Genomic DNA, 17,202 nt, shown 5'->3' on the forward strand with positions numbered 1-17,202 from the left:
TCGGAGACTTTATCCATTAAGACGTTCCTTTTTACCTGGATCTGAAGTTTGGTGCTTTGGCTTAATGAAATAATAACTTAATGGAGAAATAGGGATTTAGCTCTAGAACGCTGGGCGTACCTGGAGGTGATGGGTTTTATATGTTACAAAATTTTATTTTTGACAGAAAAACATAAACCCTAAGTTCACATGCACATAAAGGATCTATGTCTCACTATGATTTGCAACAAACAATTGAACATCAAGAACCCTAAAAGTAAGAATCTATTTTCGAAATTATCAAAGAGTTATAGAAACTATATACCTTTTGTTTATTGTAGTAAATAAACAATGATTCCTTCTTGATCTAGCTTCAAAAAGCAAGCACCAAAAAATCTCGTGTCTCTAATGGCTCACACCCAAACCCTAACAAGTTGGAGGCTAAAGAGGAGAGAGGAGGAGGAATGGAACTTTTGAAATTCTCTTTAGAATGAGGTGGATTTCAAAAATCATAACTCAAGGGGGTTTATATAGGTGATATGAAGGCTAATGATAAGGCAATTTCCTTAGATAAGCCATTATCTATTTTCTTGCTCCATAAGGATTCCTAGGCTTCCTTAATGCCCAAGACAATCTCCATTAACCATCTAGGATTCGTTCCCTTCTTATGGTAGATTCTAGAATTGATCAATGTTCAACTTTTGAACATTGTCACCTTTAGTCCTTCCACTTTTAATTATTTCAATTAATCCCAAAATTAATTCCAATTAATTTATGATTAATTCTTAATTAAATAATATTTTTTCTAATTAACATATTATTATCATATTATATTAATAAATTATTTATTTTGATTTCTAATTAATTTATTAACCATATAATAAATTAATAAATCAATCTCTCTCCAAAAAACATTCCGGTCAATTACTAGGTTTGATGACAACTCAAAAGGACTTTGCTAATATTTCAATATTATACTAATTTAGTTATTGGCTTAGATATATAATCCAACAGTCTCCCACTTAGTGAAGTATGTTGAATGAAAATCGTGTTCTCGAGTTTCATTAATGGAAGGAAAGTGAGGGGATAGAAATGATTTTGGAGCCATATTTTTCTTTCCAAAATTTCCTCATAAATTGGGCGGATTTAGGAAGAAAGTGAGGGGAATAAAAAATTTAAGTTTTATTTTCTTTTTTCTCCTAATTCGGGACCACAAAAACTTAAAATTTTCCTTTTATTTTCTTCGAACTCGGGAATACGGAATAATAATGAATATTTTCATTTCCCTCGATTTCTTTCTCTCAGAATTTTTCTTCAATTTCCTTTATTGAATTTACAAAAAAAAAAAAATAAATAAAAAATTAATAATAATATTGAATATTTGTAAAGAAGCGTACATAAATGACATTTTTTTTATCGTTTTAATATTGGGTTGTGCTATAAGTACCCCCCTTAATCAATTCTACCCCCCCTAACATCAATCAAATCAACTTTTTACTTTTGATTTGACATTAGTTTTTTTTTTCTTTTTTTTTTCCTTTTTGTTTTTGATTTTTTTTCTTTTATTTTATATTTTAATATTATTACTATTAAATTCGGATGACATTTTAAAATTCGGTAAACATTATAAATTCGCACGACATTATAAAATTCGAACGACTTTTTTGTCCGTAATTAAAAAATATAAAAAAAATATTTAAAAATCGATTTTATATAGCCGTTTGAATTTATAATGTCTTCCGAATGTTAAAATTTTATGCGAAATTTATAATAATAATAATAATAATAATCAAATAATAATAATAATAATAATTAAAAAAGAATTAAAAACAACAAAAAAAAATAAAATAGAAAAAAAACAAAAAAAAACAACAAAAGACAAAAAATCAAATCAGGAATTGAAAAAAAAACCTTGATATTTCACCAACTGCTTCATTATACCTGTCAGTCATCTCCGTTGTCAATTTTCTCTCTCCCTCCACATATACATATAAACACTTGTATCTATCCAAATTCAGTCAATAGCAGAGGTGCTTGCAAGAGGCTTCAGATCTTCAATCTGATGGATGCAGCTTTGCTTGAGGGAGAAAGTAGTAGTCGATGGGGAGTCGCAGGAGGCCGGAGAGCTTATAAAAGCCGATCAGATGCCATTGCTTACGGATCGCCGTATCAGAAGGCGGCTGCTCTTGTTGATCTCGTAAGCTTCTATTTATTATTTTACACCAAAATTTGCCTGTGGCACTTGCTCTGCATTCTGGCAATCCAATTTGAGTAGAACAGTATCCTCCATATTTCCCTCGTCAGCAATTGACATAAAAAAAAAAAACAAGTGATTTTGACTTTTGTAGGCATATAAAGCCTTGTAGGCATATAAAGCCTTATCGATTGTCTGTTAGGAGGATGTATAACATTACTAATTCAGTTATTCAATTTATGTTGTTTTTGTTGTATATAAGTACGAGGAAACTATGGCGACCATCAATTATAAGCGCTCACCAGTTTTTTTCTTCAATGCATTTATACAGAATGAAATTACAAAGTTATTTCAATTAAATTGGTCCTGATACCAAAACTACGTTGATCGCAATACCAATGATACATTGATCCTAATTGATACTTACCAAATCACCTTGATGCTGATTGGTACTTGCCAGATTACGTTGATGCTAATTTTGCTAACAAAAAGAAGGGAAAATGTCTATTAGCTTTATATAGATTTGACGTGTATGTAAAGTGTAGCGGCAAGATCTAGGTATCTCAATTCCTTCCAAAAAGTCACTAAGAGAATCTAGGGCAATAACCACAAGTTACCATTATTCGTCTGATTTTTCATAGAATAGGCATCTTTGGCATTATCTTTTTTCTACATGCCTTAAATCTACTATCTGTTAAGTTGATAACCGTTCTTTGCTATTTCCAGGCTGAAGATGGAAGTGGTCTACCAGAGGAAATCCTTGAGTCACCGAACATTGAAACTTCTGCAAAGTACTACTTCATGTACATTCGCTTTGACATCCTATGGACCCTTAATTATTTTGCGCTCATAGCTTTAAATTTCTTTGAGGTTAGTGCCACAAGGTCAATGATCACCTTCATAATGGCCTGTTTCTTTTTCTATAAACGACTTTCTGATTTTCTTAAGTCACTGTCATAGTTTTTTTCTATCACGAGTATTAATTATTCTTATGACTTGAAACTCCGCAACAGAAACCATTATGGTGTACCAGTGTTTCCGAGGTTTCTTGCAGTGACAGGGAGTACTATTATCTTGGGGAGCTTCCATACTTGAATAATGCAGAATCTCTGGCATATGAGGTCTGAATTCTGTATATTCTGTTAAAATTTACGATTATGCAACAGAAATCAGTCATGCGAACTGAATAAGAGGATAAATAAGACTTTATGTATTACTGTTCTCTCTAGCTTAATGATAACACCCCCAATTTATCATGCTCCGACCACACCTAAAACTGATAAAATTGTATATGCAGGTAATCTGAATTATTGACCTACTTTCTTATGCAGGGTGTGACCCTCATAATTCTTGTGGTGCATACTCTCTTTCCTATTTTATATGAAGGGGTTCAGCTCTACTGGCAAAGCCATGTTAATAAGCTGAAGGTACACTATTTCAAAATCTTGCACATGAAATTCACATATGAAGTTTGTTATTCTTTATAAACCAACCTAACTCTGATGTCTTGTGTTATGTGTTCAGATCATTTCACTGTTGATTCTAGTGGCTGATTTAATAGTCGATATCCTCTATCTCTCTCCAGTGGCCATCTATTCTCTTCCGTTGAGGATTGCACCTTATATTCGGGTAGTTATCTTTATCTTGAACATCAGGTATGTCATGAATACATTCAACCCCTCCAATATGATAGAATACTGATGCATTTTCATTGTTGATGAGGCTGATTTCCTTTTTGTTAACTTGATTTAGGGACTTACGAGACAGCCTTGTTATCTTATATGGAATGCTTGTCACATATCTCAATATTTTGGTATGTATTTTATTACATTATCATGAATTCATGACTACTTGTCTAATTTCCTCGATGCTAACTTTTATTTGGATTGTTATTTATTATTGCTGACGAGTTAATTTATTTCTTGAATGCAAGGCTTTATCACTTCTGTTTCTTCTGTTCTCGAGTTGGATAGCTTATGTCATCTTTGAAGACACCCAACAGGGAACTACAATCTTTGTGTCTTACTCTGCTACACTGTATCAGATGTTTGTTCTATTTACCACATCCAACAATCCAGATGTTTGGATTCCTGCCTACAAGTGAGTTACTAAATATAAGATTATATGATTCATTCTTTTAAGAAACTATTGCCAAATGTCCCCAAGTTTATGGTATTTCAGTAATGTGTTTGCCTCTTCTTTCCAGATCATCAAGATCGTCTTCTTTATTTTTCATTCTTTATGTGCTTATGGGGGTTTACTTTGTCACAAACTTGATTCTTGCTGTTGTATATGATAGCTTTAAATGTGAGGTACATATTTCTTGAATCCTTTATATTTCTTTATTTCTTAATACTGAAATTCCCATCCATGAATTACAAGCTTGCATGCCTTCTTAACTGCAGCTAGTTAAACAAGTGAGTGAGAAGGACCAAATGAGGACAAGAATATTAAAGAAAGCCTTTGATCTCATTGATGAAAAGGTGAGTATGAGTCATTAATGCTGTGAAATCTCCTCCAAGACAATCTTACCCTTCTCATGGATTTTCCTTCAAAATGAACAGGCTGTTGGCACTCTTGATAAGGAGCAATGTATCGATTTGTTTGAAGAACTTAACAAATACAGGTACAGCCTTTGTATTCAGTTGTTGAAATGATTCACAGGTCTTTTGAGCATTCTTTTGATATTAGTTCTTTGGGTCAAAAGTGCATTAATGCAACGTCTCACCACTATAAAGAACCTTTTGTTCAGGACTCTGCCAAAAATATCCAAAGAAGACTTTGAGTTGATATTTGATGCATTGGATGACAGTCGTGATTTTAAGGTAATCTTTGGTCTATAGCCTATTGTTTGAATGGTTTATAGTCTTGGCTTGTTCTTTTTATTGTTTATGGCCCACAACCCGTCTTCACTGTATATACTTCAGTATTTACCTCCAGGAATAAACATTTATCTGAATCCCAAGTTACAATAGCCTGTTAGGTTTATTAATTAAGTAGGTTTATATGGTTGGATTGTATTGGCTATTTAATGGGCTACTACATGTAATAGTCCCATGGATTTTATAATTAATAACTAAAATTAGGGTTAAATGGGAACCCTAATTCTACATGTCTATATAAACTGGTTAAGGTCCCAATATACCATATATAGTGAGGCACCATCGCCAGAGGGATGTCAAATTCACGTGAAATGATAATGAGGACAAAATGGTCATTTTACATGCATTTAACGTCCCTCTATTGACAGTGTCTGACTCATGGACCTAAAATGTTGTGAAATAGAGAAATAGGGACCAAAAAGGAAAGATTCCTTTTGGACCAAATCCGATAAAATCACTATAGCAGAAGGAAGAAAAGTGTAATTTGTTCTTCATTTATTTCTTAACTGGTGATGATGGTTGATTGTCTCAGTTTTTTTATGATTTTTTACTTGCAGATTAATGCACAAGAATTCAATGATCTCTGCAATGCAATTGCCTTAAAATTTCAACAGGAGGATACAGTAAGTTGCTTATTCTGAAATTATACCCTTATATTTTCATTTTTTCTTATTCTGACATTGTACTTCTTAATTATTACTTATTAATGCATTGTATTTTGCAAACATCTATTTAGCAATGGGGTAACCGCTTTAAAAGGTGGCAGGTTACACATTACTGTAATTAGTTAGATTTTTCAAAGTACAATGCTCTAATAAGGAATAATTTAAAAGTGAAATGATGTAATAAGGAGAAATGGAAGTACAATGGTATTATAAAAATGGAAAAGCACATTGCTATATCTTTGCATGTAGTCTTTTTTTTTCAATTTTATATGGAATAGCAGAAGATGTATCTAACTCAGCTATCTTTATGTTATGGCTTTCATTTTGCAGGAACCTTGGCTAAAGAAGTTTCCCTTCTATAATTCCTCCTTATCTGAAAGACTGAAAGACTTTGTAAAAAGTCCAAATTTTGGATATTTAGTTGCTTTTATTCTCCTCGTGAATCTAGTTGCTGTTATTACCGAAACAACGGTATGATCTAAATTCTTGACAAATAGATATATAACATAATAGCAACGTACTTTAATTGCAAAAAAAAGTATTTGATAACATGGCAATGTCCATACATTAATTTTGTATTATAGCATCCTACTTTTAATTTTTTTTCTTATTAAGACATTGTATTTTAAAAATCTACGCAATTATAGCACTTTACTTTCAACTTTTTGTTTGTGGAAAATCGAATTTTTTAAACCTAACTATAGCAGTATAAAATGCTTTATATTTGTATTGTATTGCTATAATTGGGTAGATTTCTCAAAGAACAATGATGTAATATAGAGAAATAAAAGTAGGATGCTATGATAAAGAAATCAATTAAAATACATTGCTATTTCTTGCTATTAACCCTATTCTTAATGCAATTGTTGAATCAGTTGCTTAACTGATCCCATTAATTTGGACTCTTTCTTTGACAGCTTGATATACAAAACAACTCTGGTCAGGAGTTCTGGCAGAGGGTGGAGTTTGTATTCGGTAAAGAACTCCTTATGACTACTATTACCTTATATAAGTTGAAATAAAAGTTTTAATTATAAGTAAAATTAAAAACTATTTGATTTTTATTATTGAATTTCATTCCATTTCTGCCAACCAAACGTGTGATAGATTACAATTCATATTCCATTTCCCTCGGATTTCAATTCCTTTGATAGATTCCGTTCATTCTAGTCTGAGTTGATATCAACTTCCTTATCTTTGACTGACCATTTTATCCTTCCATTTGCAACTTCCTTTAATCCTTTCTAGTCTGAGTTGATATCAAATTGGATAATGGATATTTTTCGAAGTATAATGCCCTAATAAGGAAGAAAAAAAAGATCACAAGTACAATGCTTTAACATGAAAAAAAAATTGTAAGTACAGTGTTGTAATAGGAAGAAATGGAAGTAGGATGCTATAAGTCACAAATAAATTAAAATACATTGCTATTTGTTGCACTTAACAGCAAATTGATGACTTGTTTTGCCTGCAGGGTGGCTATATGTAATCGAGATGGCTTTGAAAGTTTATACATATGGATTTGAAAACTACTGGAAGGATAGTCAAAACCGATTTGACTTCATTGTCACATGGGTCATAGGTACATTTAACCTTTTATATAATGTCCATGCCTGTATCTCTTCTAAATATGTTCTTTGGTGCTTAAATTCATAACATTGTGTATATGATGTGTTTAATTTCTTTAATTTGATGATTGTATTCCATTCATGGACTCTTGCAGTTATTGGAGAAACAGCAACATTCGTATCTCCAAAGGAGTTCACATTTATTTCAAATGGGGAGTGGTAAGTCTGTAAATTATCATTACTATTATTATATAAATATTTATACCAATCAAGCTTTCAAAAATCAATATATTTAATTATTTATTATTTGCAGGATTCGTTATCTTCTGATCGCAAGAATGTTGAGATTGATTAGGCTGTTGATGCATGTAAAAAGATACCGGGCCTTTATTGCTACATTTTTAACCCTGATACCAAGTTTGATGCCATACCTGGGTACTGTCTTTTGTGTCATGTGCATTTACTGTACAGTTGGTATACAGGTACTTCAAATTTAATCTTTATACTGCAATGTATTTATTATTTAAGTAGGCCTAAATGCAAGAAATATCAGTGTACTTTCATTTATTTGTGTATTGTTGCTTCCTACTTTTTTTTTCTACTACAACATTACACTTTGCACTTCACTTTCAAAAATCTACCGAATTATAACACTCTACTTTCAATTTCTTTTATACACTTTGAAATATCTACCCAATTAAAGCAGTAGATATTCCTTTGTATTTCGGTGACATTGCTATTATTGGGTAGATATTTTGAAGTGGAAAGCTGTAATAGGAAGGAATGAAAGTAGGATGCTATACATTTCTATTTCTTGCACTTAATCCATATAATTAGTTGAATAAATATATCTGTAATCATTGCAGCTTACTTTTTTCCTTATGTTGTCTAGATCTTCGGTGGATTAGTCAATGCTGGGAACCCAGATTTACCAAGTACAGATCTTGCTGATAACGAGTATCCTACATGAATCATTTGCTACAATGCTTTATTTATTATTCACTATCACTCACCACTTTTCATCTAATAGCATATTATATTATTATACCTACAAACAAATATGTTATCTTAGATTATGAGATCAAGAAGAATATAAAATAGCATTTCACGGGGTCAGCGGTTTTCGCCCAAACACAAAATCAATTTGTTATTTAATTTGTTGGTAAATTTCCCTTGACTTAATCAGTTACTTGTTATTTAATTTTAATGACTACCCGAATGGTATGGTGAGTCTCTTCAATTTGCTTGTGTTGGGAAATTGGCAAGCTTGGATGCAGGTATTATGATCATTTCATGATACTACTTGTTTTACAATTATGTGGTAATAGACATACTCATGCGTAGGTCAAATAATCATCAAAAATCATGATGTGATATATTAAGTTAAACGTTTGTTATAGGCCGAATGCAAGAAATAGCAACACACTTTCATTTATTTCTTAATTATAGCATCCTACTTTTATTTCTTTCTATCATAACAATGTCTTCTTATTTAGGCGTTGTACTTTAAAATTTCAACCCAATATAGCATTGTACTTTCAGTTTGTTTTAGGTTAGGACATTATTATATTTTGAAAAATCTACTCTCAGTTATAGGATAGCAGTGAAAATAGATTTGTATTTAGATAATTTTTCAATAATTGAATGGATTTTTTACAATGCTATAATAGGAAGAAATTAGAGTAGGGTGATATGATAAACATATCAATGGAACATTCCTATTTTTTTTGTATTTATTAATCCTTTTATAGATGGCTATGGTTGAATCATGCATGAGTCAACTTTTTATTGAACTATTTTCAGAGTTATGTAATATTGACGGGAACTGCTTGGACCTATGTGTACTTCATCAGCTACTATCTAATAACTATTCTGCTCCTCCTCAACTTGGTGAGTCTTACTGATTAGTATTCAAATCCCTCACATCCTTATTATTATTATCAAATATCAAATTTACTATATATCCACCATAAGCTTATTCTTTTTGAACCATTGATTGAAATATCAATGTACCTCCATATATTTGTTTTCATATTCAATAATATTATGCTCAAGTTTAAAATATTTTGATTGCACTCATGTAAAATTCTGAATTATTTGCAGATCGTCGCATTTGTGTTGGAGGCATTCTTTGCTGAGTTAGAACTTGAGTGTCCTGAGGATGAAGACGAAGATGGGAAGGTTAGTAAAATTTATGTTACCCTAAACAATTTATTTTTTTGAAAAAATAAGGGAAATTTTGTAAAAAGTTAAGTGGAAATCCTCCTTTCACTGACTTTGTCTATTAAGTTGTTCTTTTTGCAATAAGTCAAAAAGAAACACCCATGTATGGCATGACAAGGAAATGGAATGAGTCATTACATCCATGATCATGTTTTGCTGGTTTGTAAGAATGGAATGGAATGAAATTTAATATGATTCTTTTATTCTATAGTCTGTACATATAGTTTTAAGTCTATTCTAAAAATTATTTTAATTACAATCCATAAAACTCTCATTTACAAAAACCAACACTTAAGTATTATAGAAACTCATTAAAACGCAATCAAATTAAAATAAAAATAATATTTTTTTCATTATATAAAAAAAAGAAATTCTAGGTTCAGTTGAAATAATAATTAAAAAAAATCTTTATTTGCGTCATTAAACATTACATAAATAATTATTGTTATACAGCAATATTCCATTCCAACACACAAAGAAATGAAGATTAATTAAATGGAAAGGGATTTGTATTTTATATGATTTGGTGAATTAATTTTTACATGTAAATCCATGCAGGAAACCGGAGGAAGGGGACGCCGTAACTTGGGGTAAGTAAATGCAATAAATAACAAAATATTTTCATTTAATTGTGTATTATATATATAGCATCTTACTTTTATTTGATTCTATTATTTATAGCATACATTACAATTACGATAAGTAGATCGGTATATGTTAGTAAATAAAATTTAAATTTGTGTGTGTGTGTGACTGACAGCACAAAGACACGGAGTCAGAGAGTTGAAATGCTACTTCACCACATGCTGAGCGCGGAGCTCCATGAAGGATTACCGACTTCGGATCCATAAGTGTGTCAGGTAATTTACACATTTCTCACTTTCCTCACTTCCACTTCCCCTTTTCCCTTGAGAGTTCAACTTCCATATATATAAGCAAGCATATCTTCTATATGTATATATCTAGAAAATAAATATATTAGATATTCATGTTATTTGTGATATTTGATTACAGTTACAGATGGATGGAGATGACAGGAAGTTAGGATTTCCTTATATATATATATATATATATATATATATATACTTGAGAGTTGTGACAGGTTGTACTAGTGTGTATAATTATATTATATGAATGAACATATCCAATTACTTCGTGAAGTCAACAGCATCAGCATTCAGCAGACGCCCATCACGATAGATGATTAATTATTTTTGGTTAAATTCATAGTATTTGACTATTAATACGTGGATTGACTTTTAGTAAACTTGTAAAAATAAGCAAAATCCCCTGTCAGTTGTTGTATTTATTATAGCCAGTCACCGTGTTTTAGCTAATAACTATATCTATTTTTATCTACGGAAAGTTTTATGTTTTTTGCAAGTGGGCCATCAAAGTTGTTTTCGGTTTCATTATATTTTTTGTCAATCTATGCTTAGGGGTGTAATCGAGAGTCAATCGCACCGCCAAGCTCGAAACTCAACTCGAACTTAATTTCAAGCTCGAGCTTGAACTCGATAAAGTAATTGACACTTTCGATTAACTACTAAGGAAATAAAACTACATTAAAAATTACAATAGAAATGTGATTAAGCTTATGAGCTTGATTCGACTCGGCTCTATAATACATAAATATGAATAAAACAAAAGGTAAATGTGTAAATATAACAATGCTCGATTAAGCTCACGAGTCAAGTATTCCAATAATGCTCAAGCCCTGCTTGATAATGTATTCGAGTAGCTCAAGCTCAAGCTTGAGTCGACTTGAGCCAAGTCGGTCTCAAGTATCTCATGAGTTGGCTCGACTCAGTTGGTGCAACAAAACAAAACAAAGTGGATTTTATACAAAAATATGTAACCAAGTTTCATTTTAGGACCAAAAGAAGCAAGCAATGACTATGTTTTACACCCGTAGCTTGGTTTGGATTAAATTGGGAAAATGTTAAATATTGTTGTATAAGTTGGTAAACAAAATAAAACAACAGTATTTTGCTGCATAGATTGGTAACAAAAAAAAAAAAAAAGGTGAAACGTTGTTGCTACGCATTGCATTGTATTTATGGAATCAAACATATTTTGGTCAAAGGTGGGTGGTTCCATATTTCATCTAAAATATCCGTTTCCGTTGTTGCATAAAACAGGAAAAGCTGTTGAATTTTTGCATAAATGCATGCATATTTAAGCAGATTATAACATAGATATTTGAATGGCACTAGTCGCACGATTATAAAATTGTGAGCATCTTGTTTTTGACATACTCCTTGGCTTGCGTAAACGAGCAACCTTATGTTCAACTTTGGGATTAGTTTCAAATGTTGATGATTGTGTAGGATTCCAATACACCTTTTCAGGCCTAAAAAATAGATAGGATTAGTTTCAAATGTTGATGATTGTGTGGTGGGCAAATACTTTAATGACAAATCCTATATTAGTTTTTTGAGTTGGTCCAAATTTATTTAGACACAACATGAAATGATATATAATATAATATAATATAATATATGAGAGACAGCGGATTGGTCATTGGAATTAGGAAGCAAGCAAAGAAGCAAAAGAGTAGTAGTTATTGGGTTAAAAAAACAGGAGATTTGAGGAGACATATTTACTGTGTCATCATCTAGTAGTAGGGTTTAGAGATAAGCAGAGATATAAGTAAGTAAGTGTGTGTGATCTAAAAATGTAAGAAGTTATTTATATGAGATCACATCTCATTCCGAAAAGAGCATGAGCAGCTAATATAATAATATTGTTTCCCCTGGAACTGGAAGGATTAAGGAATCAAAGAGGAGGTAGTGGTAGGTACTGGTCACAACCGGTGGCCCCATATCTAGTGAAATTTGAAACAAGACCATTCAACATTTTAGCAACCGCTGCCTTGAACGACTTTGATCCTCCTTCACCTATCAAACCACTCCCACCCACTGGAACACCCTCCATATACCCTCTGCATGCTGACAAGATAGCATGTGCACGCGTACGGAAATGACCCGCAACAAGCTCCTCAAAATGCTGCAAAAATATCAAATATCAAATATCAAAATACATTCATGGAAATACCTACCATCAACCAACTAACAGACGTACATATCATAGAATACCTTTGGGGGTCTCCTGAGTGTATACATCATTGTTTTCAATGATAAAATGAAGATTTCTTCATTATAGGTCCTGGATTTCTTCTCTCCTTCAGCTCCAGTATACATGTTATCATACCCAGGCTCATTGAAAAAAGGGTTTGCATTCAGAATGAGTGCTTGTATAGACACCAACACCTGCAGCATCGTTGACTTTTTTGGCATCCACTTCTCGTTCCCTTTCCCAGTCCACGTGTTCAAAAGGCTCAGACACACTTTCCCACAATCATACAGGTTTGGATTCAGCCGCAGCCCACCAGAGTAGTAATAAACCATCTGTCAAAACCATTACTTAAGTTACTTACTTCATTCTTAGGGGTATTTTCGTCTTTTTTTTTTTTTTTTTTTTTTTTTTGCACCAACAACAAATGTACCTACCGGGGGTATGTCTGGATAGTTGGGAGGAAAATGAACATCAAAGACAAAGAGACCGTCATGGTAGGGCGTGCCTGCGGGTCCTATCATCACAGCCCTTAAAAGGTCCATCCTTGTTTCATATGCCCGAACAAATATACTATCTATATTAAAAAAACAATCTATACATTATTTACTTATAACCAATCACCTTTTATACATAATAAAACATCACTATTTACAAAACAAATACAACTATAATAAAACCACAACACTCACCAGGTAAGTCTTTCTCTAGTATTTTCCATTCGTCCTGGATCTTCTTTGTCCAACTCTTGGGAGGCTACCACAAATATCAACATCATTTCAAAAAAAAGAAAAAAAATTAATCCAAGTGAAGTGACAAACAATTCAACATGATAGAAAGATGTGTATTCATCATCTCCAAACTTTTCAATTTTACAAATTCTTCTTTTGCAATGACATTATCACCAAACTTGGTCCAAATACAATATAGTATCTATAAGGACGAATTACAGAAAAGCCATTACATTTTCACTGAATTACCTGAATACATTTATATATTAAAAAAATACTTAAAAGTATGATTAAATTGAACTATATGATAACTTACAAAATGTATATTTTAACTTTTTATTTTTAAACAATAGTAACACTATATTATTTCCATTTCCATTATTATTAAAGTGTAAAGGATAAATGTAAAACTACACAACTTGGGTACAGAGTTACTATTTAAGGGTTTGCTTTATTTTATTGAAACAAGTTAAAAACTTTATTATTATTTTATTATAAATCCCCATAACTATTTAGTTAATTAAATAACAAAATTATAAATGTTAATATGTGAATCAGTATTATAAATTATAAATGATTAAGATAGGTATAATAAAAGTAAACAAAAATGCAAGACATAGCAACGTATGTTCATCTATTTGTGTATTATATAGCATCCTACATCCAATTCTTTCTATTACAACATTGTAATTTCAACTTTTTTTTTTCTTATTAAGACATTGTACTTTGAAAAATCAACCCAATTATCGCATTCTACTTCCATTTTTTTCTCTTATTAGGACATTGTACATTGAAAAATCAACCAAATTATAGCAGTGAAAATTGCTTTGTATTGGAAATATGTAGCTATAATTGGGTGGAGTTTTCAAAGTGTAATGCTATAATAGGAACAAATGAAGCTAGACACTGCTATAATATAATAAACAACAAAACAAAGTTGATGATAAATTGCAATTGAATTGATGGAGATTGATTACCTGTTGTCCTTGAAAGCCAGCAGAATTGAAGTGATGATCAGAAAAATCATTAACAATATCAAACAATTTAAATTCTTCAAACTTTTTCATGGATTCCACTTCCACCACCTCTTCCTTCTTCTCCACAGATCCTGAAACAGCTTCTTGAACAACAGTTGAACTGCTACTAGCAACACCCTTACCTTTGCTGATGCTAATTTCTTGTATTTTTTGAGGATCCATGGCGGCTGTATAGCTCGCGCCACCTGTCACACTTGTGCTAGGGACAGGATCCTTCAACCAGGAGAAAGATGCTTCCACGCCAGGTGGCAAATCAACATTATCAAATTGAGCTTGCATGCTCAAATAATGAGCCTCTTCATCTTCTTCTTCCTCTTCTATGTTTTCAAACATATAATCCCCATCATCATCATAATCAAAGGCATCATCTTCTTCTTCTTCTTCTTCATCAACCATGTCATCTCCCTCATTGTCATCATCATGGTATGATGTATCTGAATTGATGTTTCCTGAGCTTAGTGATACAGATGATCCACCTTCACTAGTAGGATTCAAGACTTCCTGTTAAAGAATAACAAAGTTTTATCTATAATATACAAATAAATGCAAATTAAAAATCACTTTTTTTTTCAATAAAAATATTTGTCATAAAAGATTACAGAATTAAAAATCGGTTATATTGCAATTTTTCATTCCATCCTATAATGGAATGAAAATTAATAGCCCATTCTGAGAATGAAACAGGTATCTTTTTTCCAATAGAATGAACCATTCAAGTCATTCCCAAATTCATCATACAAAGCACTACATTGAAGTTCAATCATACATTTTATCTTAGTTTGAACAAAAGAATATCGCTGTGATGATCAATAAAAGTATCAAATCCTTATGATTACACTACAATTTACTCACAAAAGTAAACTGCAAATAAAATGCAATAATAATTAAATATAGGCTTATACTGAACAGATAGTGATGTATTACTTCCTACCTCTACGATCTATGATGTTTAAAAGCTAAAACATTCATCGCCAATCTCTATGTTTCTTTATCATCTTACCTTGCTCACTGCATAAAGCCCCAATGTATTACTACCAAAAGTTTCACCTTGTTCACATAATGCAATAGTAGTGCTCAACAACTAAATGCCAAAGAAATAGGCTGATTTTCCCTAAGACTAATATCTATAGAGTCAAAACAGATGACTCATACCTATATTAAAAGGTATGATTTGACATTATACCCAAAGAAACCACGATCTTTTCTCTCTTTAATGGGTCTTCATTGTAGCAATTCAAAATAGAAAAGGGGAATAAAGAACCAAAAGCAAATCAAAATAGATCAAAATCTCAAAACTTTTTTCACAGATCCTAGTTACAGTTGGAAACAGATTCTATTATCACATGAGCATATTTGCATAAAATTTAAATTAAAAAATAATAATTGTCCCCTCATGTTCATGATCCACCCCACACACACACACAAAATAGAAAGAAACCTAAGCCAACGATTAGAGAGTAAGCGAGATGAATACGAAAAATTAAGGAAAACAAGATAAAATTCAACAAATCATGCAGATGAAACATGATCATCGAAGGGGAAAACTTAGCCACGAACAATTGGTGCATGAATAAAAAAATATAATAGAAACTAAAATTTAATTAAAAGGAAACAATACCTCATCATGTTTAACTTTCTTCAGAATAGAAACATCAGAATCCAAACCCTCGATTGCAACTTCCATCTCCGCACTTAGTGATCAAATCAAATCAAAACCCTAGAATATGTAAATACCAAAACGAAACAAAACAAAAAACAGGCCAATTTTACGCAAAATTGAATTAGATCATATCAAAATCCAATTCTTGAGAGAAAGACAGAGAGAAAAACAGGGCAAAAGGATCAAAGACTTGTAGTTGGAGAGAGAAAGTAGAAGTGAAGTGTGTGTGTGCGCGCTTGATGGTTCTTCTATTCGCGCGTTCAAGGGGAAGACCGCTAACTTACGCAGGAAGTGAAAGGATGGTGAAATTGTTAAGTGATTACTCAACTCTGTATGCTCGGTTACCATAAATTAATATTAATATTAATATAATAATAATAATGAAAAAAAGATAACGACGTGTCGCTCACCCAGCTACGGAACACATAAAATAATAGATATATGTAGGGAATATTTTACATAAAAATCGAATAGGTAGTTATAAAAGTTTTTTTTTTTTTTGATATATCATTTAAGTTTATTCAAATAAACTTACTTATACGATGACAAACAATTTCTCAATGGTATTGTTATACGTATCCAACAATTAATGTTATATTTATTTTACCACTTTTAACTTGTAAAGTTTTTATTCTTTAACTGTAATCTTAAATATTTTTGTTTTTAATATATAATATTTGATACAAAATATATGAATAGATTATGTTTTAAATGTCTTTTCATTTTTATAATTTTCAATAAATAATTTATAACATAAATAAAAATATTTAACGTTAAAGTTGAAGAATAAAGATTTCAAAAATAAAAAATGGACAATAAATATGAAATTGAGTGAGTTATTATTATTAGGGATAATGACTTAAAAGGGTAATATATTTTTCGATTTGTACACATTTGGTCACTGAGTTTTTTTTTCGTCCACATTTACCCTTTCAACTTGTTAAACTGTACACATTCAGTCCTTATGACCGGTTAATTTAGGTTAGCCGGGAAAAATGACTTATTAGGGTAATATATTTCTCATTTTGTACACATTTAGTCCTTAATACTTTTGTACACATTTAGTCCTTAATATTTTTGTACGCATTTAGTCCTTAATATTTTTTTTTCAAAATAAGTCATTTTTTGTTTTTTGTACCGATTCAATACTTATGAATGATTTATTTAGGATTTTTCTCACGACATCTA

General features: G+C 31.4%; 2 protein-coding genes across 2 annotated transcripts; one reads left to right on the plus strand and one right to left on the minus strand.

The window, feature by feature from the left end:
* Window positions 1–1,916: 1,916 nt before the first annotated feature.
* Window positions 1,917–10,894, plus strand: LOC145107406 (two pore calcium channel protein 1B-like). Its single transcript, XM_079044276.1, has 24 exons — window positions 1,917–2,176; window positions 2,900–3,043; window positions 3,187–3,294; window positions 3,505–3,600; window positions 3,698–3,828; window positions 3,926–3,986; window positions 4,107–4,273; window positions 4,380–4,485; window positions 4,579–4,656; window positions 4,738–4,799; window positions 4,926–4,998; window positions 5,613–5,678; window positions 6,051–6,191; window positions 6,638–6,695; window positions 7,195–7,302; window positions 7,444–7,507; window positions 7,602–7,770; window positions 8,181–8,245; window positions 8,475–8,565; window positions 9,092–9,178; window positions 9,392–9,469; window positions 10,070–10,101; window positions 10,272–10,371; window positions 10,526–10,894. Exons 1-23 carry the CDS (start codon window positions 2,042–2,044, stop codon window positions 10,360–10,362), a joined length of 2,211 nt encoding a protein of 736 aa, XP_078900402.1. The 5' UTR covers window positions 1,917–2,041; the 3' UTR covers window positions 10,363–10,371; window positions 10,526–10,894.
* A 1,162-nt stretch (window positions 10,895–12,056) lies between these two features.
* Window positions 12,057–16,186, minus strand: LOC145107407 (putative ubiquitin-conjugating enzyme E2 38). Its single transcript, XM_079044277.1, has 6 exons — window positions 15,973–16,186; window positions 14,295–14,855; window positions 13,279–13,342; window positions 13,024–13,163; window positions 12,610–12,921; window positions 12,057–12,520 (listed from the first exon to the last, which is right to left on the minus strand). The coding sequence occupies exons 1-6, from the start codon at window positions 16,036–16,038 to the stop codon at window positions 12,290–12,292; spliced, it is 1,374 nt and encodes a 457-aa protein (XP_078900403.1). The 5' UTR covers window positions 16,039–16,186; the 3' UTR covers window positions 12,057–12,289.
* Between the last annotated feature and the right edge of the window lie 1,016 nt (window positions 16,187–17,202).

The sequence above is a fragment of the Lactuca virosa genome, chromosome 4 (genome assembly GCF_052849685.1).
Source record: "Lactuca virosa cultivar CGN04683 chromosome 4, Lactuca_virosa_CGN04683_v6, whole genome shotgun sequence".
Lineage (NCBI taxonomy): Eukaryota > Viridiplantae > Streptophyta > Magnoliopsida > Asterales > Asteraceae > Lactuca > Lactuca virosa.